We start from the raw sequence: 26016 nt of genomic DNA on the forward strand, positions 1-26016 counted from the left end.
AGTCTTAGCAATAAATAAATCGGCCCCAGGAAAGACGCCTGGCCCTGATGGGGTCCCAGTGACCTTTTCAAATCAAATATTGATTTATGGGGTCCAGTAATAACAAATGTCCCAAAAAGTGCAGTTGAGGGCGAAATCCCTGAATCATGGAGACTGGCCACCCTCGTCCCTGTCTTCATAAAGGGAGACAAATTAGCCCCAGCATGCTACAGGCCAATCTTATGACTGCAAAAATCCTGAGACTGGTGTTTTTGGCCCGACTAGAGACATGGGTGGAAGATAATAAGATTTTAAAACCCGTCCAGAATGAGAATAGGCCTGACATAGGCACTGTAGAAAAATCACTAAATTTACACCTTATTATAAATAAATGTGTGAAGGCAAAGGGGGGCATTCATATGGCTTTTTAATCGATCTCTCAAGCGCTTTTGATTTAGGTAACAGGAACAAATTATTGAAAATTATGCAGAAAATGAGGGATTGAACCAAATGTACTTATCCTAATAAAACTCCTGCATCATGACCTCAAAGTTTCTGTCTGATATGATCCACAAGGGGAGTTATCATCTCAAATAGAGTCCCTAAAGGGGTATGACAGGGATACATTTTAGCCCATTTTTTGTTCCTGGTTTATATTAATGGTATTACAGAATTCTTATTATATATAGGAAACAGATTTACACGTAGGATGCACTTCCATAGAATACCGCAAATTTTGTCACAAGGAGTTGGATCTACCTTATATAGGTGACCAGATAAATATTGCACCACTCCTTTTATGGATCAAGTGTTGGCAAAATCCAGAGGCAGATTTGCTGATAGCATGAATGTCAAACTGTTTTTCCCAAAACAATATTAGTTAGATACCATGGCTGGTGTACGTAAAATCATGTTTTCACAAACTGGGCCTTATAGAAATGTCCCTGTTCCTTAATCTTAATTTGCCCAGTGCTAAGACTATTGTGAAATCTCACCATGCAGATTATTGTTTGAAAGAGAGGTTACAGGGTGCTTTCAATATGAAAATAGTTGAGTATTTTTTACAAATTTCAAAAGTTGAATACGTGAACTGTATCTGAGATGGACGGAGAATGTAAATTAGTGGCTTTATTTAACATATTTTAGATTAAATTGAATCCATTTTAAAGTCTCTTTTCCGACAGTGTACATGACAGCGTGAACTACCCCAATGTCACTGTACTAATGCCACAAAACAGAGCACAAGTGACTTTATTCTAGTTTGTTAATGTCAAGAATTCCTGTCATGCGAGGGGAGGAAAACGGTAACCAGCGAAAACGGACTACATCTCCCAGGATGCTTAGCGGTTGAGAGGTTATGTAAACAGGAGAGCTGTTACATAACTCAAGGAAAACACGCCCTTATGTAAACAGGAGAGCTGTTACATAACTCAAGGAAAACACGCCCTTATGTAAACAGGAGAGCTGTTACATAACTCAAGGAAACACGCCCTTATGTAAACAGGAGAGCTGTTACATAACTCAAGGAAAACACGCCCTTATGTAAACAGGAGAGCTGTTACATAACTCAAGGAAAACACGCCCTATAAAGGGAGGAACCGGGAGGTACAACGCTGTCGGATATTGTGTTTACACCGACGTACCTGCTTAGTGAAGAGCAGTGTTCCGGAGTGGTGCTCCAGTAAGGCAAGAACGGAGGTAGGTCGAGTCGTTACTCCCTGGGCCGTGTCTTGCCCCATCGTCACCTGTGAAGGACCCGGAAGCTCTACCGGATAACCATTGAGCTTCGCTTTTTGACTCGGCTGAGTCAAAGCACAGAGGCGCTTTTGCTGGTTGGAGTCGTAACTCCCAGCCTGACCAGAGATACAGGGACTGCCAGCTGTAACGCACACCAGGAGGTGTTTGCCGCGTTACAGACTCGGAAGTCCACAGGATCGATCGAGCGGCTGCTCTCGGTTCAGTCTTCTTTGCTTGTGATTGGGGTATCGGTGACGCATCACCAGGAGGTGACTCCGCGTCCCGGTGCAGTCTGAGGAAGAGGTTGAGCGGCTGCTCCCTTCAGGTAGAGACCCCGGCTGGGTGTTTCCCTGACTCCTCGATTCTCCCCAACACTCTTCGTGCCCCTCACAGCCTACCGATTGGCATTGTCGGCCATTTCATTTCTGCCCTCTGTTGGCATACGCCGGGATCGGCGTATATGCAGAGGACGGTTAGGACCATCCGTGCTGTGGGCTGGTAACGTACTTAGCCTGGAGGATTCCAGTGACTATAACCTTTGTTTATTCCTTGTATTATTTTTGCCTTCATTAAAATAACTAAACCTTCACAAGTGGTTGCGTTCTCATTATCGTGTCTGTTAAACGATCCTGAGACGTTCAGGGCGTTACAAAATATCCGACCTTAATAACACTAACTGTCTCCCGGTCGATAACAGACATGGCAACACTTGATGATGTGCTGGCTGCTTTAGCGACTGTGCAAATTGAATTGGCTGCCTCCAGGCAAGAAACAGCCGATGTAAAAGCCAGACTGGATGCTATCCAATTGGACCCGCTCACGCCCAGCACCTCCCTCACGAACCAGACCCCTGCGGTAGTAGTGGAAATGCCGGTAGCCGTCCCCTTGGCAACACCAGAGAGGTACAGTGGGGATCCTAACACAGTGCAGGTATTTCTCACACAAGTGGCGCTACATTTATCGTGCAAACCAAGGGATTTCCCCACGAGTCAGGCTCGTGTGGCTTTCCTTATATCCTATTTGGCTGGAAACGCGGCACAATGGGCCGTACCTCTGGTGAGCAGGGACGACCCCATCTTATGTGATTGGGGTGCTTTTCGCGAGGATTTCCTGAAAGTCTTCGACAGAAGGGCTGACTCGTACACGGCGGACCGTGAAATGCTTGAGTTGAGACAGGGATCCAACGACCTGGTGCAGTATCTCAACGCGTTCCGAAGGCTGGTTGCGGAAACCAAGTGGCCTGTTGCTAAACAGACGGCGCTCTTTCATCACGGGCTGTGCGATGAGCTCAAGGACGCCGTGGCTCATATTGACCCACAACCCAAGACATGTGAGGGCCTTATCAACCTGGTATTACGGCTGGAACATAGGCTAAGTGAAAGAAAGGGGGATCATGGGAGAAAAGGAAACTCCCTTCCATCCTATGTGACGGTGGGAAGTCCTGAAACTTCCACCGCATCCAAGGGAGAACCCATGGACATCGGCGCAATACGAGCGAGCCTCACAGCCACGGAGAAAGAGTCACGCCGTAAACAAGGATTGTGCCTATATTGTGGCAAAAAAGGCCACTACGTACGTGAATGCCCTGCCAAATCAAAGACGTCACGTTATCGGGCCAACCGGTCGGTAACAGCCGTGGTGGACGTACCGGCGGAAAACTAGAGGACTCCCAGACCAAAGAAGGGGCATCTCGGAGTCACTCATACATCCCTTCACTTGCCAACTCGGTCACTAAGGGACAACGACACCTGTTTCTCACAGTGCACGTGGGAGTGCATGACCAGTGGATACCCGTTGTGGCCATGGTGGATTCAGGGGCCACTGGCATGTTTATGGACCACAACGAGGCATGCAGGCTAGGGCTAGTGCTTCTTCCCAAAGCTGTACCCGAAGACGTCTATGCTGTAGACGGAAGGCGATTGGTGACGGGGCCCATCGGGCAGCACACGGGGGTCCTTCCGATGAGATGTGGGAGGAACCATTTGGAACAAATCGATTTTAACATCATCCGAGCGCCCCAATATGGCGTCATATTGGGATTGCCGTGGCTACAGAAACACAACCCCTCTGTGGATTGGCCAACACATCGCATCGAACTGACGTCACCGTATTGCATCCTGCATTGTGGAATAAGAACGGAATCCCTTGACGCAGATGAGAGCGGGAGTCAGACGGTGGCTACAGCGGCAGAAAAAGATGTGGCTCTCCCCCAGGCTTATCACAGTTTTGAGGATGTATTTGATGAGGTGAAGGCGGAAGTGCTACCACCACATAGACAGTTTGACTGCCAGATCGACCTGGTGCCAGGGGCCAGCGTTCCCAGCGGCAGGCTGTATGCCCTGACGGAGCCTGAAAACGTGCATCTCCGGGGGTACCTGGATAAACTCCTCAAGCTAGGATTCATCCGCCCGTCCAAGTCTCCGGCCGCCTCGCCACTCTTCTTCATCCCGAAGGCTAATGGGGAGCTGAGAGCCTGTGTGGACTTTAGGGCATTGAATGCGATAACCGTAAAGAATCGGTACCCCTTGCCTCTCATCAGTGTACTTCTGGAACAGGTCAAGAAAGCTCGTATCTACACCAAGTTGGATTTGAAAGGGGCATACCATCTGGTGCGCATGAGGGACGGAGACGAGTGGAAGACCGCCTTTAAGACCAGGTTCGGCCTTTTTGAGTACCTCGTCATGCCGTTCGGTCTGTGCAACGCCCCGGCAGCCTTTCAGTACTTTTTGAATGAGGTATTCAGAGAGGAGTTGGATATCTACGTGGTCGTATATATCGACGACATCCTCATCTATTCGTCCAGTGTGGAGGAGCACGTACACCACGTCAAGGCTGTGCTCCAAAAGCTGAGGGAAAATATGCTGTTTTGTAAACTCAGCAAGTGTGACTTCCACGTCACATCCGTGGAATTCCTCGGAGTGATGCTGAGTCCAGAGGGACAGGAGATGGCAGAACGAAAGATCAAGGCGGTGAAAGAATGGCCGGTGCCCCAAAGCGTGAAGGACGTCCAAAGTTTCATTGGCTTCGCCAACTTTTACAGGCGGTTTATAGATGGATTTTCAGGATTGGTGGCCCCAATCACACAGCTACTGAGGAAGTCCAAGGAGTTTGTCTGGTCCCCTGAAGCGAACAAAGCCTTTGAGGCCCTGAAAAGCGCCTTTGGTAAGGCGCCGGTGTTGGCTCACCCCGATCCGGATCTCCCCTACGTGGTGGAAGCGGACGCATCGGATGTGGCGCTGGGGGCTATCTTGTCCCAACGCAACCACGACACAGGGGTGCTTCATCCCGTTGCGTACATGTCCCGCAAACTCAACGACGCCGAACGCAACTACCATATTGCAGAGAAGGAGCTTCTCGCAATCAAGGACGCCTTCACCGAATGGAGGCATTGGTTGATGGGGGCAAGACATGTGGTATCGGTGTACACGGACCATCGGAACCTACAGTTCATGACGGCCACAAGACACCTTTCTCCCAGACAGCTGCGGTGGATGATCTTCTTTGCGGGGTTCAACTTCCGCATCACATATCGGCCGGGGACGGAAAACCGGAAGGCGGACGCCCTGTCCCGTCAATCTGCAGTTAAGGAACCATTGCCTGCGACCGAGCATTCCATCATTTCCCCGAGGATGGTATTGGGGGTTATCCAACCGGATACTTTCCTGAGGGGAATAAAGAGAGGGATCAGGTCATTCGCATGGCGGAGGTGGCTCCTCAGTCACATAGAATGGCAGCTGAAGGACGGGATACCCCTGAAGGGCAGGTGCCTATTGATACCCACGCCTAGGCTAAGGAAACAAGCATTCATCTGGTGCCATGACTCTCCATGCGCAGGTCATTTGGGCTTTGAAAAAACAGTGGCTAGCATGGGACGGCATTTCTGGTGGCCAACCATGAGAGTGGATGTCAGGAGGTGGGGACAGGAGTGTCCTACGTGTGCTACCATGAAGGCCGACCATGGCCGAACCCAAGGGCTCTTACATCCACTTCCGACCCCGGATAGACCATGGGATAGCATATCACTGGACTTCGTGGTGGGCCTACCGGTAGACCAGGGGATGACGGCAATACTGGTGGTGGTGGATTACTTGACGAAAATGGGGCACTTCATCCCCTGCAAGAAAGTCCCTACGGCCGGGGAATTGGCGTCACTACTCCTAAAGAATGTGGTACGACTGCATGGATTACCTGGGGTGATCGTGTCGGACCGGGGGTCGCAGTTTACTGCGCAATTCTGGAAGACTTGGTGCACTGCGCTGCATGTTAAGACCGCCCTGTCCACCAGCTACCACCCTCAAACGGACGGCCAAACCGAGCGCCTGAACCAAACGCTCAAACAGTATCTGCGATGTTTTGTGGACCAGGGCAGGGAAGAATGGGTCGACTTGCTATGGGTTGCAGAGATAGCCTATAACAACGCCACTCACAGCTCCACATAGTCATCTCCGTTCTATAGCAACTATGGCCAACATCCCAGGTTCTTGCCATTTCTACATCCGTTCAGAGAGGACAGGATTCCCGCCACAGCGGACAGGGTGGCACACATAAAAGACACGTTGATGCGCTCAAGGGCTGTCCTAATAGAGGCCAAGAGAAGATACAAGGCTGCGGCAGACAGGAAGAGAAGGCCCGGGCCACTGTACCGCACTGGAGACTACGTCTGGATATCCACAAGAAACATGAGGTTTCGAAAGAACAGTGTGTTCCATCCCAAGTACATGGGCCCCTATCGAATAACCAAGTGTATGGGTCCCGTGAACGTGAAGGTGTGCTTGCCCCAGTCATTGCGGATACACCCTGTCTTTCATGTATCATTGCTCAAACCAGCACCCTCCAAGCCGTCTGGGACACCTAGGCCGGTATGCGTGGAGTCGGAGGTGGAGTATGAAGTGTCGGGCATACGGGCGTCCAAATGGCGCAGGGGGAAGCTGTGGTACCTGGTTGCATGGAAAGGCTATGGCCCGGAGGAGCAGTCATGGGAACCGGCTGAAGGGGTTCATGCTCCGCGCTTGGTCTCCTTGTTCCATCGGCGTTTTCCTGCCAGCGCTGGACCCGTGGGGAGCCGCTGAGAGGGAGGATGTACTGTCAAGAATTCCTGTCATGCGAGGGGAGGAAAACGGTAACCAGCGAAAACGGACTACATCTCCCAGGATGCTTAGCGGTTGAGAGGTTATGTAAACAGGAGAGCTGTTACATAACTCAAGGAAAACACGCCCTTATGTAAACAGGAGAGCTGTTACATAACTCAAGGAAAACACGCCCTTATGTAAACAGGAGAGCTGTTACATAACTCAAGGAAACACGCCCTTATGTAAACAGGAGAGCTGTTACATAACTCAAGGAAAACACGCCCTTATGTAAACAGGAGAGCTGTAACATAACTCAAGGAAAACACGCCCTATAAAGGGAGGAACCGGGAGGTACAACGCTGTCGGATATTGTGTTTACACCGACGTACCTGCTTAGTGAAGAGCAGTGTTCCGGAGTGGTGCTCCAGTAAGGCAAGAACGGAGGTAGGTCGAGTCGTTACTCCCTGGGCCGTGTCTTGCCCCATCGTCACCTGTGAAGGACCCGGAAGCTCTACCGGATAACCATTGAGCTTCGCTTTTTGACTCGGCTGAGTCAAAGCACAGAGGCGCTTTTGCTGGTTGGAGTCGTAACTCCCAGCCTGACCAGAGATACAGGGACTGCCAGCTGTAACGCACACCAGGAGGTGTTTGCCGCGTTACAGACTCGGAAGTCCACAGGATCGATCGAGCGGCTGCTCTCGGTTCAGTCTTCTTTGCTTGTGATTGGGGTATCGGTGACGCATCACCAGGAGGTGACTCCGCGTCCCGGTGCAGTCTGAGGAAGAGGTTGAGCGGCTGCTCCCTTCAGGTAGAGACCCCGGCTGGGTGTTTCCCTGACTCCTCGATTCTCCCCAACACTCTTCGTGCCCCTCACAGCCTACCGATTGGCATTGTCGGCCATTTCATTTCTGCCCTCTGTTGGCATACGCCGGGATCGGCGTATATGCAGAGGACGGTTAGGACCATCCGTGCTGTGGGCTGGTAACGTACTTAGCCTGGAGGATTCCAGTGACTATAACCTTTGTTTATTCCTTGTATTATTTTTGCCTTCATTAAAATAACTAAACCTTCACAAGTGGTTGCGTTCTCATTATCGTGTCTGTTAAACGATCCTGAGACGTTCAGGGCGTTACAGTTAATCATATTCATGACCAAGACCACTTTCCTGAATCCCTTGTGCCGCCTGGCAAGGATTAAGCAATACCAGTTAGCAATGGAATATTTTAAAAAATGAACAGCAACAGACATTTACCATGCATTTTTACATTTGATTAGAAGTGTGATCTTAATTAGAAACTGCTATGAGTATGTAACCTTTTAATGGATGCTTTGCTTTAATTGACAAATGTTGCTTTTATTTGAAAACCATTTAGGCTGGTAATTTATTAGAATGCCATTCAATGAAAGGTTTTTACAGTTTTTATTGATCAAAATTGTCTATTCATGCCTAAGTGTATTTATGTTAATAAATATGATGTTTTATATGCCTCTAAGGCACACTGCTAAAATAAAGATATTTTAATTTGACTTATCTGTATTGTTGCCCCTTTCCCTCTCCTGGGTACAGGGGGTCAATTTCAATTTATAATCTTTATTCGGTTCTTAAAAAGACACCATAAAAGCGCAAATACAATATATATTTACACAAATTAAAAACACAGCAAGTGATATTCAGTTTAAAAATATAAATATTAAAATTTTCTGTACTCAGGTAGAGGGCCAGGGGATTTGAAGAGTTTTAAATGTTCAAATCACGTTTAGGGGCCAATGTCTCTGGTGTTCCTCAGTCTTGTTGCAATTCGAATAAAGTTTATCGTGCAAAACAGAGTGTAAGCGTCCTCCGCTTCCTGTAGGAATCTCAGCGCCAGTTTTGCGTGTTTAAATTTTTGCTCTTTCAGGATTCCCACCAGGAACTTGCGTCTTGGCATCGTGTAGAATGGACACAGTAAAACAAAATGGAGGGTGTCCTGCGGAGATCTAAGATCGCAGCCGCAGGTACCCTTCTCTTCCACTGTGTGGGTAAACCCAGATGGCACTGCAAGGATATGGTGTAACATATTAATTCTGAAACGGGTCATGAGGTAGCGATCCTGCGCGTTGTACATGACCCTCAGATAGGGTTCCATACCTTGCTTCGCAGTGAGGTCGTTATACGAGTGATTAGTGGGTTTATGCTTCTCTTTTTCAGCCCTTAATGTCTTCAGGTGTGTAAGAAAAAGTTTTTTGACCAAGATCTTGCTCCCCTGGGTCAGAGAGTCGGGGGATGAGAAGTATTTAGAGCAACCAATCTCTATTAACGACTTCTTGACAAATTTCAGCCAGGGGATTGCGTGGCCTTTGTCTCTTTTGAGGCAGTCCTCAATGATTTGTCTTGTAAGGGCCGCCTCAGGGTTGGTCCATACTTTCACCCATGCCAGGAGAGGTTTGGATTTGATTTTATCCTCTAAAAAGGGTTCTCCTACCTCTTCGTGTATAATGTGGGCCGAAACACTCTGTGGAACTTTTAGTATTCTTCGTAAGAATTTGTTTTCTTCAGTCTGAAGCGGCTGTGCTTTTTTGCCCAGGAAGCCCCACACTTCTGCCCCATAACTTACTTTCGCACAGCAGATGGATCTGTATAAGGTCAGAATTTGTTCCGGGGACCATTTCCCTAATCTTTGCCCATACCCCATGATTGCTCCTACTGCAGCTGCCAGTTTTGTAGAGTGCTTCTCAATCAGGGGTTTGAACGATAAGTCGTGATCGAATAACACCCCCAAGTAAGTAAAAGACTTGACCTGGTCTATTTTATGTGACCCGATGTTATAGGTGAAAGTTCCTTTTGTGGGTTTCCCAGATGACATAATATAGGACTTTTCCAGGTTTGTTGCCAGGTCCAGTTTGTCCATGAATTTGAAAAACCCGTCAATTAGTTTTTGCAGTCCCAAAGGTGTTCTAGAGAGCAGGACCGCGTCATCGGCGTAGAGTAGTACGGGCACTGCTCGGTGACCAATTTGGGGTGAGTCAACTTTGAGCTTAAGGAGGTCCTTTTCCAATGCATTAATGTAAATAGAGAAAAGGAAGGGCGCAAGGATGCATCCCTGCCTTACTCCACTATTGCAGGTGAAAGGGTCGGTCTTTTTACCTTCCTGGCTGTACCTTACACTTGCAGAGGTGTGCCGGTGGAGGTTTTGTAGAGTGTCGACTAGTGATTGGTCCACTCCTAGATCCTTTAGCATAGCCCAGAGCTTTCTCCTGTTTACACGATCGAAGGCCGCTGAGAGGTCCATAAACCCCATATGTATTGTCCCCCTCCCGGCGATGGTATATTTTGCAATCAGGCGGTATAGATTTAGGCATTGATCGGTGGTAGATCTGCCTTTCCTGAACCCGTATTGGATTTCGGAGAGGATTTGTTGCTCCTCTGCCCAATCTTGCAGTCTCGATAGGATGACTCGCCCCAGGACCTTAGCTGTCACGTCGATGAGGGAAATAGGTCGATAGCATTGGGGGTCATCACGGTTGCCTTTTTTATAGATGGGGACTATGGTCGCCGTTGACCAGGACTGGGGGAGACCTACCTCCCCCACCTCATTTAGCACCCTCGTAAGTAACGGAGCCCATAGTTCAGGTCTACTTAGGAATAGGTCTGGTGGAATTCCGTCCGGGCCCGCCGCTTTATTTTTGCTGAGCCCGGTTATTCCTAGTTCGACCTCCTTCAGGGTAAAATTTAGCTTTACGGGCTGATGGGCCTCCGCTAGCTCCTCCTGGGGTGCCTTGTTTGAATGGTTATATAAGCTCTGGAAATGTTTCTGCCATTGTTCCGGCAGAATGGTGTTCATGATTTTAGGAGCCCCTTGGTCCTGGAAACAAGGGGCGTTGATCACTTTCCAGAAGGCAATAGAATCTTTTCTTTCTGCGGCGTCCCTTAAGTCTTCCCAGGCCTGGTTTTGTATGCTTTGCTTTCGAGCCTTCAGAGCTTTTTTGTATTCAGCTCTGTTCCGTGCCACCTTCGTTTTGTCCCTTGGTTGGGCGTGAAGGCTATCCTTCAGGTTTTTCAGCGCCTTTGTACAATTTGAGTCAAACCAACGGGGGTTTAGGGGTATTTTATTCTTAGCTCCTGTGGTATGTAAGGAGTTATTTACAACCTGCGCAATTTCTTCAAATGCCTTCACCACCTCAGCTCCGATTACACAGGGGTCAAGGCATTTATCGATTGCTCCTGGGGCTTCGAGTAATAGTCTTTTGAGAAAAATGTCCGCATCAATTTTGGCCCATTTGATTCTTCTACCCTGGTCCACTACTCTTTCCATAATGGCAGATCTCTTTTGGAGTGAAAAAACAAATCCTTCCATTTTAATGATCACCGGATTGTGATCACTGAAGCTGCTGGCCTCTATGATGACTGTACTGATGTTTCTTTTTAGATTGGGAGAGACTAGTGCAAAGTCGATGTAAGAGTGACAACCTCTTCCTTTGAATGTTGGGGTTAATTCTCCTTTCTCGTTTAGGGTAACAAGGTCTAGAGTTTGGATTAGGTTGTGCCTTTTCATAAGTCTTTCTAAATCCCAGCCCTCTTTTGAATGGGTAAAGTGAGGGCCTTTCATGATCGTGCATCTTGACCAGTCCTTGTTGAAGGGTATTAGTTTCTCACAAAGGTGACAATTGAAATCTCCCATTAGTATTAAATCCGTGAGATTTGGTGTCTTAGATAAAAAGTTCAAACAATTTTCTAGTTCATTTATGGCTATACCCTTCTCCGTTATAGCCGGAGCGTTGTACCAGTTCATTAGCAGGAATGTTAAACTTGGTGAGGTGAACCTTAGTACTTGGAGGTTCTGTGTGGCCCATTTGGTGTTGGACCAGGTGCCCTTGATGTCTAGATTGACGTAGACCGCGAGCCCCCCACTTGCTCTCCCCGAAGTAGCTTTTTTTGCAGGGACAAAGAAGCTTTTATAGCCTTCCAGGCTGTAGGCGTGCGGTTCAGTGGCCCACGTCTCTTGCAGGCATAAAATATGGAATTTGCTTATATAGCTGCGCCAGTCCTGGGATGCGAACTTGGCCGCTAGCCCTGCGATGTTCCAGGTAGCTATTAGTAGGTTGTCACGGAACATGACCTTGGGTGTTCTTTTTCCCTCGCCTTGCAAAGGCTTTGATTGTTTATCCGTTGCGGGTGCAGCAACCCGGCTGGGTTGCGACCTGTAGGGGGTGGCCATTCTTCTATGAGTGGAATGGGAGTTAACTGTTGTGGGATTTATCCCCTCCCCTTTTCCCCAGTTGGTATTCGGTGGTGTGCTACTGCCTCCTATGGTGTGCACAGGATCCAAAGCATCAGTTTGGCCCTGGTCGGTTCCTTCTTTTATCCCTGTTGATGGTAGAGTTGGCTCCTTCCTGTATTTGACTTTTGGAGGTGAACAGCCCAATCTCTGTCAGTCCACCCCTTCAAGTGTACTGAACCTATTCCAGTGGGCGTACTGTGTAATGGAGGAGTCATAAGTTGGAAATACAGGATTTGGCCTTTGCCATTGGGGTGGGCCATATTGGGAACCCAAATGCGATGTTCTATCAGGGCCAATATTCTGCCTGGGCCTTTGAGGTGCAAAGGGGTAAAAGTAGGATAGATGGACCGGGTGAATTTGTGATCGAGTATAACTCGGGGGAGCGTTGCAGATGAAGTTAACAGCCGCCCTGTCTCTAAAGTTCACCGTAATAATATCCCCTGCAATGGTCTTGATACCTTTGCCGATCCACTCGCCCCTTCTCACTGCAAGGATTTCCCCGTGGATGTTTAGGGGCAAAGGTCTGTGTATTTGCAGCCACTGCATACATTTGTTTTTTAATTCAATTTGTGATTCCCGTTGACCCTCCTTTAAAGGAGGAATTCCTGTTAGGACGACTACAAAGGGCAATGCCTCAGGCGGAAGGTTAATTGTCCTGAAGCATGTTGCAGTTTTCTTATCGTTAGTGGTTGTCGCGGTGGGAATCCGTGGGGACTTAGGGTCCACCTTAGGGGTTAGGGCCTTATTTTCTTCTGACATTTGTGAAGATCCGGGTGGAAGTTTATTATTGCCAGTGGGTGTTTGATTTTTATTTGTGCCTACTTGCGGGGTAGAGGCAACCTTTTGTTTTTCCTGAGCTCCCTTCTGCGTGACACTGTTGTTATTGAGCTTAGCCCCCCCATTGGTTGCTAAAGAGACCTTATCACTTGGTAAACTTATTGGTGTAAGGTCCTTTAGTTTTGTCGAGTCCCGTTCCTGCACAGGATGGGTTTTCGGGCTGATCCCCTTATTATTGACCAGTGATGTCAGTCTATCTATTTTTGCTATGAGGGGTTTTAACAGCACCGTGATGGAGTGCTCCAGGTCAAGTTTAAGATCCGCCACCATGTTGGTTATCCAGCATGGTATTCCAGGTGTAGATGGGTTTAAAGGCGTGATCAGATTGTGATTACTGGATTTTACGTGACCTTTTTTCCTCCCTTGTATATGGCCTTCCCTGTGCGGCGTTTTTTCCGCGGGGGATATGTCTTTATCATAAGTATTTATTTGTATGCTTGTTTGTGCACCAGGTCTATCCCTGCTGGTTTCAGCGGGCGCCTGGGCACAAGGGAGGTCAGCAAAAGATGGTGGGGTTATGGGCCGGCTAGTGTCCATCTCCTCGGCCAAGTCAACGGAGGCTTCTGATAGATTAATCAGTGAATCCTGAGTTTCTTGAATGATAGTTACAGGTGGTAAGGACAATCTTCTCTCGGTGTTAGCTATGGCATCGGAGACCGCCCCTATAGTCTGTTTAAGCATTTTGTCGATGGCAGTAAGGGTCGGTAGAGGGGGTGGATGATCCGATTTGGTTTTTGTGCTCGATCTTAGGGTAGGCATCCTGGTTTTCTTGGTAGATTTCCTCATTGCAAGGGGTACTATATTGGGGGGTAGCGGGCAGATGTAGCTTGTCTCGAGGGGGTGGCCAGTAATCAGGCTGGTTGCCGTAAAACTGTTAGCGGTGTATTTTTAAAAGGGCAATTTTGGGGGGCTGGCCCAGCCCAGCCTCTTCTGGCCCCTGAGGGCCACAGAGGGCCCGCCCTTTGCCCGGGCTTCGCTCGGTGTCCCGCTCGCGTCCCGCTAAGCGTTACCGCACTTTGTTTGTAGAGGGTGTTGCGGCCGGGGGCGTGGCTTGCTGGGGGTGCGGCCGTGCACACCTGTGCAGCGCGGGGGCTCCTGGTCTCTGTAGTCCCTGCGTCACTCGCCCCCAATTACCTTGCACAGTTCTTCGTTCCTCCCGGGTGCTGGATGCTGGGTGTAGACCCGCTGCCTCGACCCCACACCTGAGCGCCGCGCAGCGGCACCCGCGAAGCGGGTGCTGCAAGCTGTTAACGCGGGACTCCGGCGGTCAATCCCTCCTGGGACACAGGGAGGCTGCGGGAGCAAATGGCGGTTTTCAACAGTAAGTGAGTCCCACTGTGCTCTGGAAAGTTTCACTTTTCAGCAGCGCTTGGACAGCCGGGGGCGTGGCTTGCTGGGGGTGCGGCCGTGCACACCTGTGCAGCGCGGGGGCTCCTGGTCTCTGTAGTTCCTGCGTCACTCGCCCCCAATTACCTTGCACAGTTCTTCGTTCCTCCCGGGTGCTGGATGCTGGGTGTAGACCCGCTGCCTCGACCCCACACCTGAGCGCCGCGCAGCGGCACCCGCGAAGCGGGTGCTGCAAGCTGTTAACGCGGGACTCCGGCGGTCAATCCCTCCTGGGACACAGGGAGGCTGCGGGAGCAAATGGTGGTTTTCAACAGTAAGTGAGTCCCACTGTGCTCTGGAAAGTTTCACTTTTCAGCAGCGCTTGGACAGCCGGGGGCGTGGCTTGCTGGGGGTGCGGCCGTGCACACCTGTGCAGCGCGTGGGCTCCTGGTCTCTGTAGTCCCTGCGTCACTCGCCCCCAATTACCTTGCACAGTTCTTCGTTCCTCCCGGGTGCTGGATGCTGGGTGTAGACCCGCTGCCTCGACCCCACACCTGAGCGCCGCGCAGCGGCACCCGCAAAGGGGGTGCTGCAAGCTGTTAACGCGGGACTCCGGCGGTCAATCCCTCCTGGGACACAGGGAGGCTGCGGGAGCAAATGGTGGTTTTCAACAGTAAGTGAGTCCCACTGTGCTCTGGAAAGTTTCACTTTTCAGCAGCGCTTGGACAGCCGGGGGCGTGGCTTGCTGGGGGTGCGGCCGTGCACACCTGTGCAGCGCGGGGGCTCCTGGTCTCTGTAGTCCCTGCGTCACTCGCCCCCAATTACCTTGCACAGTTCTTCGTTCCTCCCGGGTGCTGGATGCTGGGTGTAGACCCGCTGCCTCGACCCCACACCTGAGCGCCGCGCAGTGGCACCCGCGAAGCGGGTGCTGCAAGCTGTTAACGCGGGACTCCGGCGGTCAATCCCTCCTGGGACACAGGGAGGCTGCGGGAGCAAATGGCGGTTTTCAACAGTAAGTGAGTCCCACTGTGCTCTGGAAAGTTTCACTTTTCAGCAGCGCTTGGACAGCCGGGGGCGTGGCTTGCTGGGGGTGCGGCCGTGCACACCTGTGCAGCGCGGGGGCTCCTGGTCTCTGTAGTCCCTGCGTCACTCGCCCCCAATTACCTTGCACAGTTCTTCGTTCCTCCCGGGTGCTGGATGATGGGTGTAGACCCGCTGCCTCGACCCCACACCTGAGCGCCGCGCAGCGGCACCCGCGAAGCGGGTGCTGCAAGCTGTTAACGCGGGACTCCGGCGGTCAATCCCTCCTGGGACACAGGGAGGCTGCGGGAGCAAATGGCGGTTTTCAACAGTAAGTGAGGTCAATTGGACACCATTAAAATGATGATTGACCCACATATTCTTTTTGTTCTTTCAATGTTACCTTTTAAACTTTCAGTCCTTGAATTTGATGACATGCTCAGAATTTCTATAAAATAATAACACTCCTAGCATTGCCTCATTGAAATCTAAAAGGTCTAAAACTTTGTATCTGGGTCCTCTGACACTCTTTTACTTAACGATGATGATGCTCTAACACTGAGTTTTCATAGTTTGATTCGAAAATGGTAACTTAGCAAACACTACTATTATTTATAGAGTTATACAGAAGCCAATTATTTCCAGAGCTAAATCTTCAGTTGCACATTTATGGAAGCATGAAATTCAACATGAATTTGATGTTAAATAGGGAACGGTATTTGGTGCAAATTATTTGAAACATCTATGCCACAAACAATTACTCAATTGTGTTTTTATTTACTGTATATTATTTATTATCCCAGTCTGTAGTTCTAATATTAATCATTCAAACTCTAATCTATGTTGTTAATGAAAAAGTGAAGATGACACACTGCTTCACATGCTATTTTTTGTACATTTCTAATGCATTTTGAAACATATTTTGGTATAAATGTTCTAACAATTTGCAGTGAAATGTTCTCCTTTCTTTAAAAATATATAATTATGGGTTCATTATTACTTTCTAAATACAACTTTGCTTTTAATGCCAAGCTATTGGTCTTCATTATTGTCATTGCTTTCCATCAAATAGCGTCTTGTTGGAAGGATTTTCGAAACTGTCTCATCAGTTCTAGTGGAATCCTATATGTGATAATCACAGGATAGAAACAGCTTCTGCTTTAGATACTAAAAGTAAAATTAATAATGATTTGTTATGGTTGCATCTTACGACATATCTATCCAATAACTCAAGGCCGGAAACAATTCCTGCTCTGGGCGGAGGTGCTTCACACCTCCTCTAGGCAGGAATGGCATTCCAAAGTGGGAAGTTTCAAAGGTAAGGCCACCTTTGAAATGCAACCAGGCATCTCCATCTAGAGGAGGATACCAACCCCCCTGTCCTGCTCCATATTTGGCTAGAGGACAGGCGGGAATATTAGTTAGATTAGGAGGTGGGCCCACATTCAGCCAGCACCACCCCTAAGGTGGGGCAGGTGATGTGGGCCCCACTTTTCAGTTCCTTCACATTGTTTGAGAGGGAATTAGCCAATTAGGGTCAGGGCTGTGCCCACTCCACAAAGGAAGTGGTCACATAGAGGGTGTAGACACCCTAAAGGTAGGTAGCCCATTGGCTACTACCTGCCTCTCTCTGTAACACCCCTAAATTTAGTATTAAGGTGTCACCCCTGGACCCTGAACTTCAGATTCCTGCCAACCTAAGAAGAAGGACTGAAGAGGCGTGAAAGCAGAGCTAAGGAGAAGAAGCAACTGACTTGGCACCAGCCCCGTCGGCCTGTCTGCATTCCTCATCGAGAACTGCGCCAAAGTCGACCCGACCTGCAGCTGTGACTCCAAAAGCCTGGAAGGACTTCCTGCCTTAGAAAAAGAGCTAAAAGTCTCATGTGAAGTAGCGGAGCTGCTTCCCTGCATCTTACAGACACCCAAGAACCATTGCCAGCCTCGGGACTGCCAGAATCCAGACACCGGAAAGCGCCACTGCACTAGTCGCTCCAAGCCTGAGTTGAAGTGGGCCAATGGTGCCAAAGTGGTCCCCCAGTCCACCAGAGGCAAAGCCCACCTTGAACTCGTCGACTGTGCCTGCAGCCTCTTTGTGGAGGCTCCCTCAACCGCGACCGCTCCCAATGACAAAAACCCGATGCCTAAGGACACCTCTGCGCCCGTGGCCCCTGGGCCCTGGAGAAGAGAACCGGAGGTGCCCCATGTTCCTGGACATCGCAAGAGTTAAGCCCCCTAGATAGTTCAGCTGGACTGGTCCCCAGTACATCCCTTCAGCCTCTTTGTGACTGGACCAATCCTCCATTGAAGTGAATCAGGCACCCGATGCTGTAATGCACCTCTGCACCAGGATGCCCCGGAGCCTCCCAAAGTGAGCTGTTGGTGCTTCCTTGGACCTTGCCCCATGTCACCTTAAGTCTAGAAGATTGGTCCCATAAGTCGCTGCTAAGTAACTGTATACTGCATGTGTTTTTTCTGCATAAGTTAACGTCACACGAAAGACTTTCAATTCCAATTTTAAGTATCAAAATCACTCAAAATCTCCCAATGCTGAAAAACACACCACTGCACCCAGATGCCACAGTGCTTCCCAAGGTGACCTGCTGGTGCTGCCTTGGACCTTGCCCCAAGTCCTGGGGAAGGGTCCCGTAAGTCACTGTTAAGTGACTGAATGCAGCATGTGTTTTCTCCATAGCTTAACATAGCTGTGAATTACTTTAATAACGACTGAAAATATCAAACAGCTGTTTACTTCAAACCTGATATTTTAAACAGTACTCACTTTTGAACAAATTTCTTGCTTTTACAAACTATATATAAAGAATTGTTCTTTTTCTAATTTGGTCTTGGATTTATTCTTTGAGAGTGTGTCTCATTTATTGCCTATGTGAGTACAGCAAATGTTTAACACTACTCTATAATAAGCCTAACTGCTCGCCTACACTACCACATAATTGACCTTTAGCCTTATTGTTTTTGCTTCTGTCAATCAATAAGGAAATCACTAGATACTCAATACATTGTACTTCATTTTAGTGCACTATAAAGAGAGACAGCCTCCTACACCAAGCGACAACAGCTCATGCGTGCTGCCTGCAGCTCGACCTAAAAAGGACCTGTGCCCTACTACTTATCAGCACATGGTATACTGCCACCACTGCACTTGTGCTGCTTAACTCTTTGGGAAGGTGGTAGCTTTTCAACACTATGAGGGTAGCACTTTGGGCATCCCTCCTGGTCCAACAAGTCCGGTCTTCATGAGACAGGCCTACGTCATGATGCCCATGCATGATCCATGTTTACCTCTGACAAAAAAATCTGCATTAGGTATCCAGACAACAGTATAGTTAGGTACTCAAGGCAGGTGTATCTGTCTTTGCACATGCATCGGACTTTTCCATCCCAACAATGGAGCTCTGCTGCATGCACTCCCATCATGCATCACACTAAAGCGAACCATCCATAAAATAGATACATGAAAAATACTGCAATTGTATTCTGCATTTCTGTGGTAGAAAAGCTTACCTTTGCACTAGATTGCAAAGAATCTTAATTGACATTGAAACATACTTATAACACTTATATGTAGGCATGGGTAAATCAGTCTATTATTTTTAATAATAGTAATGCAATTGTTCTCTATTTCTGCTGCCCCTTATACAGGAGAAGGTTTAGTGGCACTTAATGCCATTAGAGTTGATAAGGATGTAGGTTGCACTTAACCACTTTTTGTTTTCAAGTTCCATTGTTCATAAAATATGCAGATGAAGTATGTGTATCATAGGTTTAACAGACACAGTTCTTTAATGTTGACCTTTTATACTGAAGTACAACATGAGACTACATCTAGAGACAATCTTGAAATTAACAGAATATCAAGGAATTATACATCTCAACCAGGTGAAAAAATAAACATACCTCTGTGATTTTCATCCTTAAGCGATGATTGTCAGACTGCAGTCCATCTAATCTGGATGTGCTGGCCTGATTCACACTGGTGACGGATGTGGATGTTTTAGAATCTTCTTTCTTTTGATTTTGGGTGAAATGAAACCTTCTGTTCTGAGTCGCTGCATCGGGATTCGTCCTCAGTGTAATTAGCTGTATGAGGCAGAGATATTGTTGACATTGACATTATTTCAAGAGTGTGTATCTTCTAACTTTTCTAATACAGTATTGATGTTTTGATGTTCCACTCTGGGGTGAACTACAATGAGCTTTGTTTTATTTATGATTACCCCCAACAGCATTGCAATTTGAAAGGGTGGAATATACCATCCTTAGTTTGAGTTTCAAAACAAATTCTATTTATTTCATGCTTAGCTTATGAAGAAGCACCTATGAATTCAAAGCACAGCAATTTTGTTTTCAGGTATGTAGGTTTCCAATTCACATACTCAGACAAAGCCTGAGGGAATGTGCCACTTCTTCGAGAAAACTCTGTTAAGGAGAAAATTAAATGTGAGGACTTGTTTAGACAATTGTGTTTAGGTCATCGTGTTTTCAATTATACAAGCAGCTGCATGCGAGCAGCAAATTGAGATCAGCTTTTTCAGCTCCACAGAGGTGACCGATCTTATGGCCATAATAAGTAAACCTACTTTTGCCTTGCCAAGAGAAGTCTTGTCTCTTTTTTATTCCAGTTTTCTACCAACATTTGGTGAATCAGCCAAGATTCCTGTCTGCCCTTGACCGAATGCTGTCACTAGAACACCACTTACCCGCTTCATAGAATATTGCACATTTATAACAAGATAAGCAGACACTGTGTTATCTAAAGTTCTGCCTATACACAGGGGACGGGTAGGACCCGGAGTTCGCCATCTTTAAGATGAGGACAAAGTGGACTCCGTTCCATGTTTGTATATTATATGACTTGTTTCATTGGTAAACTTGGATGAAATGTAAATGGGTTATTGAATGCAAGATTGTGTACGAACATTGCACAAGTTAAGGCGAAACGTAGTCCGTAGAGATTTTTTACCAGTATAAAGTTGGAAGTGGTCAATTATGGTAGATTCGAAGTTGGAGTCCAATATGTGTTCCAAACTTTTGCCATAGAGAGATGGCTGAAAGGCCAATGTCGCTTAACTTCACCTCCAGTAAGAACTGAACGCTCAAATCGCTATCCCAGAACTAATGCCTGGAAGTCACTTCATGGACTCTAGGGTGAATTTAATTATTAAGGAGTTTTATATAGTGCTAGCCTGACCCGAGGGTATTTGAGCAAGATTCATACAATAAGCAGTATTCTACATATAGGTTCGGCAGTCCAAGTGTGCTGAGCAGCATTGAGGTAGTACGTGAGTCCTGAGATAACCTCATAGAGTGCACGTTGTCTTGGGGTTGATACAATAAGGCAGGATTCTACATAAAGGGGCGGAAGTCCAAGTATGCTGAGCAGCATTGAGGTAGTCCGTGAGTCCTGAGATAACCTCATTGAGTGCACGTTGTCTTGTGGTTAAACCAATTGCGCTGGCGATAGAGCCCCTGGCGGTGCATGCCCGATTGGGACGATATTTCCGGGGATTGGACAGGGGGGGGCCAGGTTCATCGCATCGCCCTGTACGCGGACGATCTCGTAATGCTCCTCGCCAATGCTGCTGAGGAGCTGCGGGGGCCCGAGAACTGTTGGGCAGACTGGGTCGGGTTGCAGGCCTCAAAGTCAACTGGAATAAGGCGTGCCTTTTCCCTATTCGGGGTGGTAGAGGGGCACCTCCAGGTGTACCAGATGTGAGGTGAGAAAGCAGCTGCCTGACTTACCTAGGTGCCAGGATCTATCATGAGCCCTCTGACCTACTGGAAGGGAATATCATAAGGGCGATGCGAACCGCTAGGAGCAACTTTGAATTCTGGGGGATCCTTCCGGGGGATCCTTCCCCTTTCAGTGGCGTTGTTAAAGATGGTCACCCTGCCACGTCTTCTTTATTACTTTGGCTCCCTTCCCCTATGGATACCGCGAAAGTATTTCACCCACTACGGGATTTTTATGGGGGTCTGGGAGGCGCAGAGTGTCGCTTTCTACCATGCAGCGCCCCAGGCGGGAGGCGGGATTTGCAGCCCCTGACTTTGAGGCCTATTACCATGCAGCCCAATTTCAATGGTTTACTAAATGGATGGCCAGGGGACTGCGTCTGGGGAGGACCGCGGGGGCTTGGGCCCGGACCTGCGCCAGTTCTCTCGGACGCTTCTCCAGCTTCCTCTACGGGAGCGGGAGACCTCGAGGGAGCTGTGGGTGATGCGACAGTGCTGGAATCAGGCGAGCAGAAGGGCCAAGATGGGTCCTCCGTACGCCCCGGAGATCCCGTTGAGGGTCTGATGGGCTCTGCCACATGGGGGGGATTGGCAGCGACTGCGAAGTTGGGAGGAAATGGGGGTCTCCACTATTGGAGACCTCTATGAGGATGGTGTGCTTTTGCCTTACCAGGACCTCTTGGAGCGGTTCGAACTACCCCGCCAGGACTTTCTTTTGCATGCTGCCGTGATGGCAGCTATCCGGAAGCACTGGAAGAGGGGGATGGAGGAGCCCCCGACCTCTCTCCCCTGTCAATATGTGGTATATGCAGCAGGGACGATTAAAGCAGTAACCTGCCTATACAGGCGTCTTACTCAGGAGCTTCGGTCCCCTTTGGAGAGGCTATGGGCCAAATGGGAGGCGGACCTTGGGATGCCTATTGAGGAGAGACCGTGGGAGGATCTGATGGAGTGGGCGTGAAAATGCTCTAGAAATGCGAGATTTCAGCTGATACAGTTTTATGTCTTCCATAGGGCGTACCTCATCCCGCACAAAATTAACACATTTTTTGGATCCCGCACTGCTTGCCCCCGCTGCAAATTAGAAAATGCTGAGTTTTTGCATATGTTTTGGGAGAGCCCATTGTTGCATGAGTATTGGGGGGAGGTAACGGCTAAACTGGGCGACATAACGGATAGGAGCATTGATCAGACCCCGGGGTTTTGCTTACTTCACTGGTTTCACCACAATGCCCGTAACAAGGTGACTAGTAAATTTATTGACTTGGGACTAGTCCTAGCTAAGCGAGAAATCACCAGTCATTGGAAAGCGGCCACGGCGCCTAACGCTGCGTGTTGGCTGCGAGAATTTACAAAGTGGGCCGACTGCGAGGGGGCTCTCAGACTTCAAATGGCCCAGAGAGCCGATAATGACAAAATGTTGACTGCAGCCAGAGTGTGGGTGGCGTTGGTGGACCTGCTTAAGACACCGGCAGCTGACACTGACTGATCTCCTTCACGACACCACTAGAACACACGCATGGCCGACCCGCCCTTCCTGAGCGGGCGGCAGGGCTGGAGGGTAGCGGGTTTTGAGTGGCAACTACCGTTCATTCGTCCACTGACAGTGTGATACCAGTGGTCCAATCAGCGGGGCTCATCAGTAATACTAAAAGATAGCGGATGGAGCGACATGTCTGACAGTGGGGGTGGAGTTGGAGGGACTGGGGGTGGGCAGAGGGGGTTTTGTTAACTTGTTACTTATTGCGGAGGCTTGCAGCGAGGCCTCGTAGGACACTTTGGAACTGGATACTCCGAATGGGACTATAGGCCGTGCCTAACCTGACACTGCTGACGAAGGGGCGGGTTTGCAGGACCAAGGGGGGGAATAGGGGTAGGGGGAGTGATGCTCCTTCCGGGTGCCTTTGATATTGTAGGTGCAGGATGAGATATCAGCATGGGGGGTTCAAGGAACGACCCTGTCTTATGATGGGGATGGTAGAGGGATATCGATGTAACAGAATTTGATCGAGTGGCCTTGACAGGGGCTCTAGAGGACGTGGTTTATTTAGGCACGGCCGATCTCGCATTAGTCACTGTGGTGCTTACTGTCATGTCGTAATAAATCTGCAATAAAGTTTGTTTAAAAAAAAAATATGGGTCCTTCAATCCATATGACATGGCAAATGCTGAGGATTGTATCCTCTACGGCGAGGGAGATCCAGACTAGGGTTATCACTATATGCAACAGAGTTTGCACATATAGCAAGAGTATGCCAGACAGATTAATGCCCAACATCCCTTTATACCAGTGCACCAGATGCCCCTGATATGTACGGTACGTGTAGCACCTCATCGATTTCCATTGCCACAAATGGAAAAGGAAATCCTCTAAAAGCTGTTAACACTGCTCACAGAGGGAGCAGGGAAGTGGATTAGTACCTTTGAAAAACTAACTACAGGCATCACCCTGGCAATAGGGGACATAAAGATTTTACTTAGCTCCCTTGTAGGAGATGAGACAGACACTGTCTTCCATAAGGCTGGAGTGACAAATGTTTTAAAAAAAATGTTTTTATTGAATCAGGTACAGTATACATAGATAGCATCAATAGATAGCATCAGGAGGTACATGTAATTGAGAAACAAACAGAACATCCCGTGGTTATGCTATATATATTCAAAATCTGCAGTCAAGTTCCGAGCAATGTGACATACTGAGGTATCATACATTTAAGTGAGAGAGAATCATATCATACATTTAAGTGAGAGAGAATCATACTCTCTCCGCATGTTCAGGGGACGCGCCTTGGTCAACAGATCTCAGATATTGTAACAGAGGTTCTCAGATATCATTAGGTCTCGAGGAGGTAGGAAGTTCTTCTGCATAGAGCACTAGGTTTTCCCGACAGTATGCTAGATCCCTAAGCCATTGTACAGTAGAAGGTCCAGCCATGCCCTCCCATGTCATTGCCACACGTCTCTTGGCTAGCAGCAGCGCCACTCTCACATATTTGCCCAATGTACCCTTCAGGAATGACACCAAGCCCAGCAAACAGATGTGTGGTAAGCATTGCAATTGCAATTCAATGTTGACCATAGTAGATAATTTACAGATCACATCGGCCCAGAACACTGCCAACCCATGACATACCCAGGCTAAGTGCCAGAAGTGGGCGTCCGAGGCGCCACACCGCTTGCATGCACCAGTATCTCGTAGCCCATATTGGAACAGTTTATATGGGGTGTGATAAGCCTGGTGGATATATTTGAAGTGAATAATTTGAAGGTTACCGTTAGATGTTAGGGCCCCAGTTAGTTGGCAGCAGTGCTCCCAGTCCTGCTGTGTCAATTGTAGGTCCAAATAGGTGTTTCACTTCTCCATGCTTTTGTTGTGCGGAAGGGGTTTCTCAGCTCAAGCTGCTTGGTAGAGTTTTGTAAGAAGTTTGCGACGTGTTGGGCTAGTGAGCATAGTGTGTAGAGTCTGAAGCGTGAGAGATTCAGCAGGGAAAGTAGGATAGTGTGCCTGTATTGCTTTTTTTAATCTGTGAAAAAGGAAAGTGAATAGTGGCGTCTTATTTTTCACATAACTAAGATTGTCTTCCGTCAAGAAAGCAACATCAGGAAATAAATACAGCATTTTATCTATCCCTACTACCTGTAAAGTATGCATAGCTCCCGCCTCATGTGTGACCGACAGATCAGAGTGGAACGCAAGGGGCAGTAGCGGGGAATGTATTGGTAGTTTTTCTGTCATGCGGCCTAGTGTCTGCCATGCCCCTATAGTGGCATCAATAGTGTTGATCTCAGAGCGGGGTTTTTGCCTATGAGTGTGTGTCAATATAGAACTTAGGGGAATAGGGTGCGCATCACCATCCTCCACTGCTATATGTGGAATGAAGTCATGCGCTCCATACCAGTAGTGTGCGTATTGTGCATGAGCAAACAAATAATACAGATAGAGTACACTGAAACCCCTGTTGTTATAGTCCAATGTGAGTGTCTCCCAGCACACTCGAGCTTACTTGCCCCCCCAGATTAATCAGAGGAGCAGTGAGCGCACTTGTTGAAAAAATTGTTGGGTTAATGGTATTGGTATATTACTGAACAGATATAAAAATTGGGGCAGCACGACCATCTTGATGAGTGCTATACGATCGGCTAGGGATAGTGGGAGCGTCAACCATCTGCCCACCTGTTTTTCCAATTTCGCGTACGCAGTGCCATAATTCTCTCGGATAACTGTGTCAGGGTCTCTGTGGACCCACACCCCCAAGTATTTCACAGGATCCGCGGACCACACAAGGGGATATTCAAGCTCATGGGGGAGATTGCTCACTGTCAATGGGACTACCACCGATTTGGCCCAGTTAATGTGTAACCCTGAAAACAGCCCAAACCGAATGTATTCATGCAGAACTGGTCCCTTGAAAGTGAAAGTGCGTGGCTCTCGCAGAAAAAGCAGCATGTCATCCCCATAAAGTGAGAAGCTTATCAGACGGTGCGCAAACTGGAGGGCCGAGGCTCTGTGCCTTTGTCTGATAATGCAGGCAAGTGGCTCTAGCGACAACGCAAAAAGAAGTGGGGAGAGAGGACACCCCTGCATTGTCCCTCTGGTGATTGGTATAGGCTCGGAGGTGTTACCCTCCACTCGAATTCGCGCCACAGGGCCAGTGTATAGCAGGCGCACCCAGTTAATAAAAATGGGAGACAGCCCCATTTGCCGCAGGATGTAGAATAAATAACCCCATTCCACGGAGTCGAAGGCTTTGGCTGCATCTAGCATCACAGCTGCCGCCTGAAGCCTGGCATTGAGTATGTGGAACATGGCGAAGAGGGTGCGTAAATTGTGAGAGGTAGATCTAGTGGGAATGAATTCGGACTGGTCCAGAAGGACCAGACCCTGCATGAGAGGTTGAAGTCTGGTGGCCAGGATCTTGGCCAATATTTTGACATCTGTGTTGATGAGTGACAGCGGCCTATATGAGTTGAAACGAGAGGGCGGCTTATCTTTTCTGAGTAGTGTAATAATCAGAGCCTCTCGGAGAGATGGTGGCAGC

The 26016-nt window shown here is 48.5% G+C and overlaps 1 protein-coding gene across 1 annotated transcript in view; it reads right to left on the reverse strand.

Annotated features, from left to right (window-relative positions):
• Nucleotides 1-26016, reverse strand: part of GABBR2 (gamma-aminobutyric acid type B receptor subunit 2) — a 2527100-nt gene that overhangs the window by 105749 nt on the left and 2395335 nt on the right. Inside the window, exon 16 of the mRNA XM_085606789.1 lies at nucleotides 19142-19324. Coding sequence (XP_085462915.1) covers nucleotides 19142-19324 — 183 coding nt within the window. The remainder of the gene's footprint in view (nucleotides 1-19141; nucleotides 19325-26016) is intronic.

Source organism: Triturus cristatus, chromosome 5_2 (assembly GCF_964204655.1).
Source record: "Triturus cristatus chromosome 5_2, aTriCri1.1, whole genome shotgun sequence".
In the NCBI taxonomy this organism is placed as follows: Eukaryota; Metazoa; Chordata; class Amphibia; order Caudata; family Salamandridae; genus Triturus; species Triturus cristatus.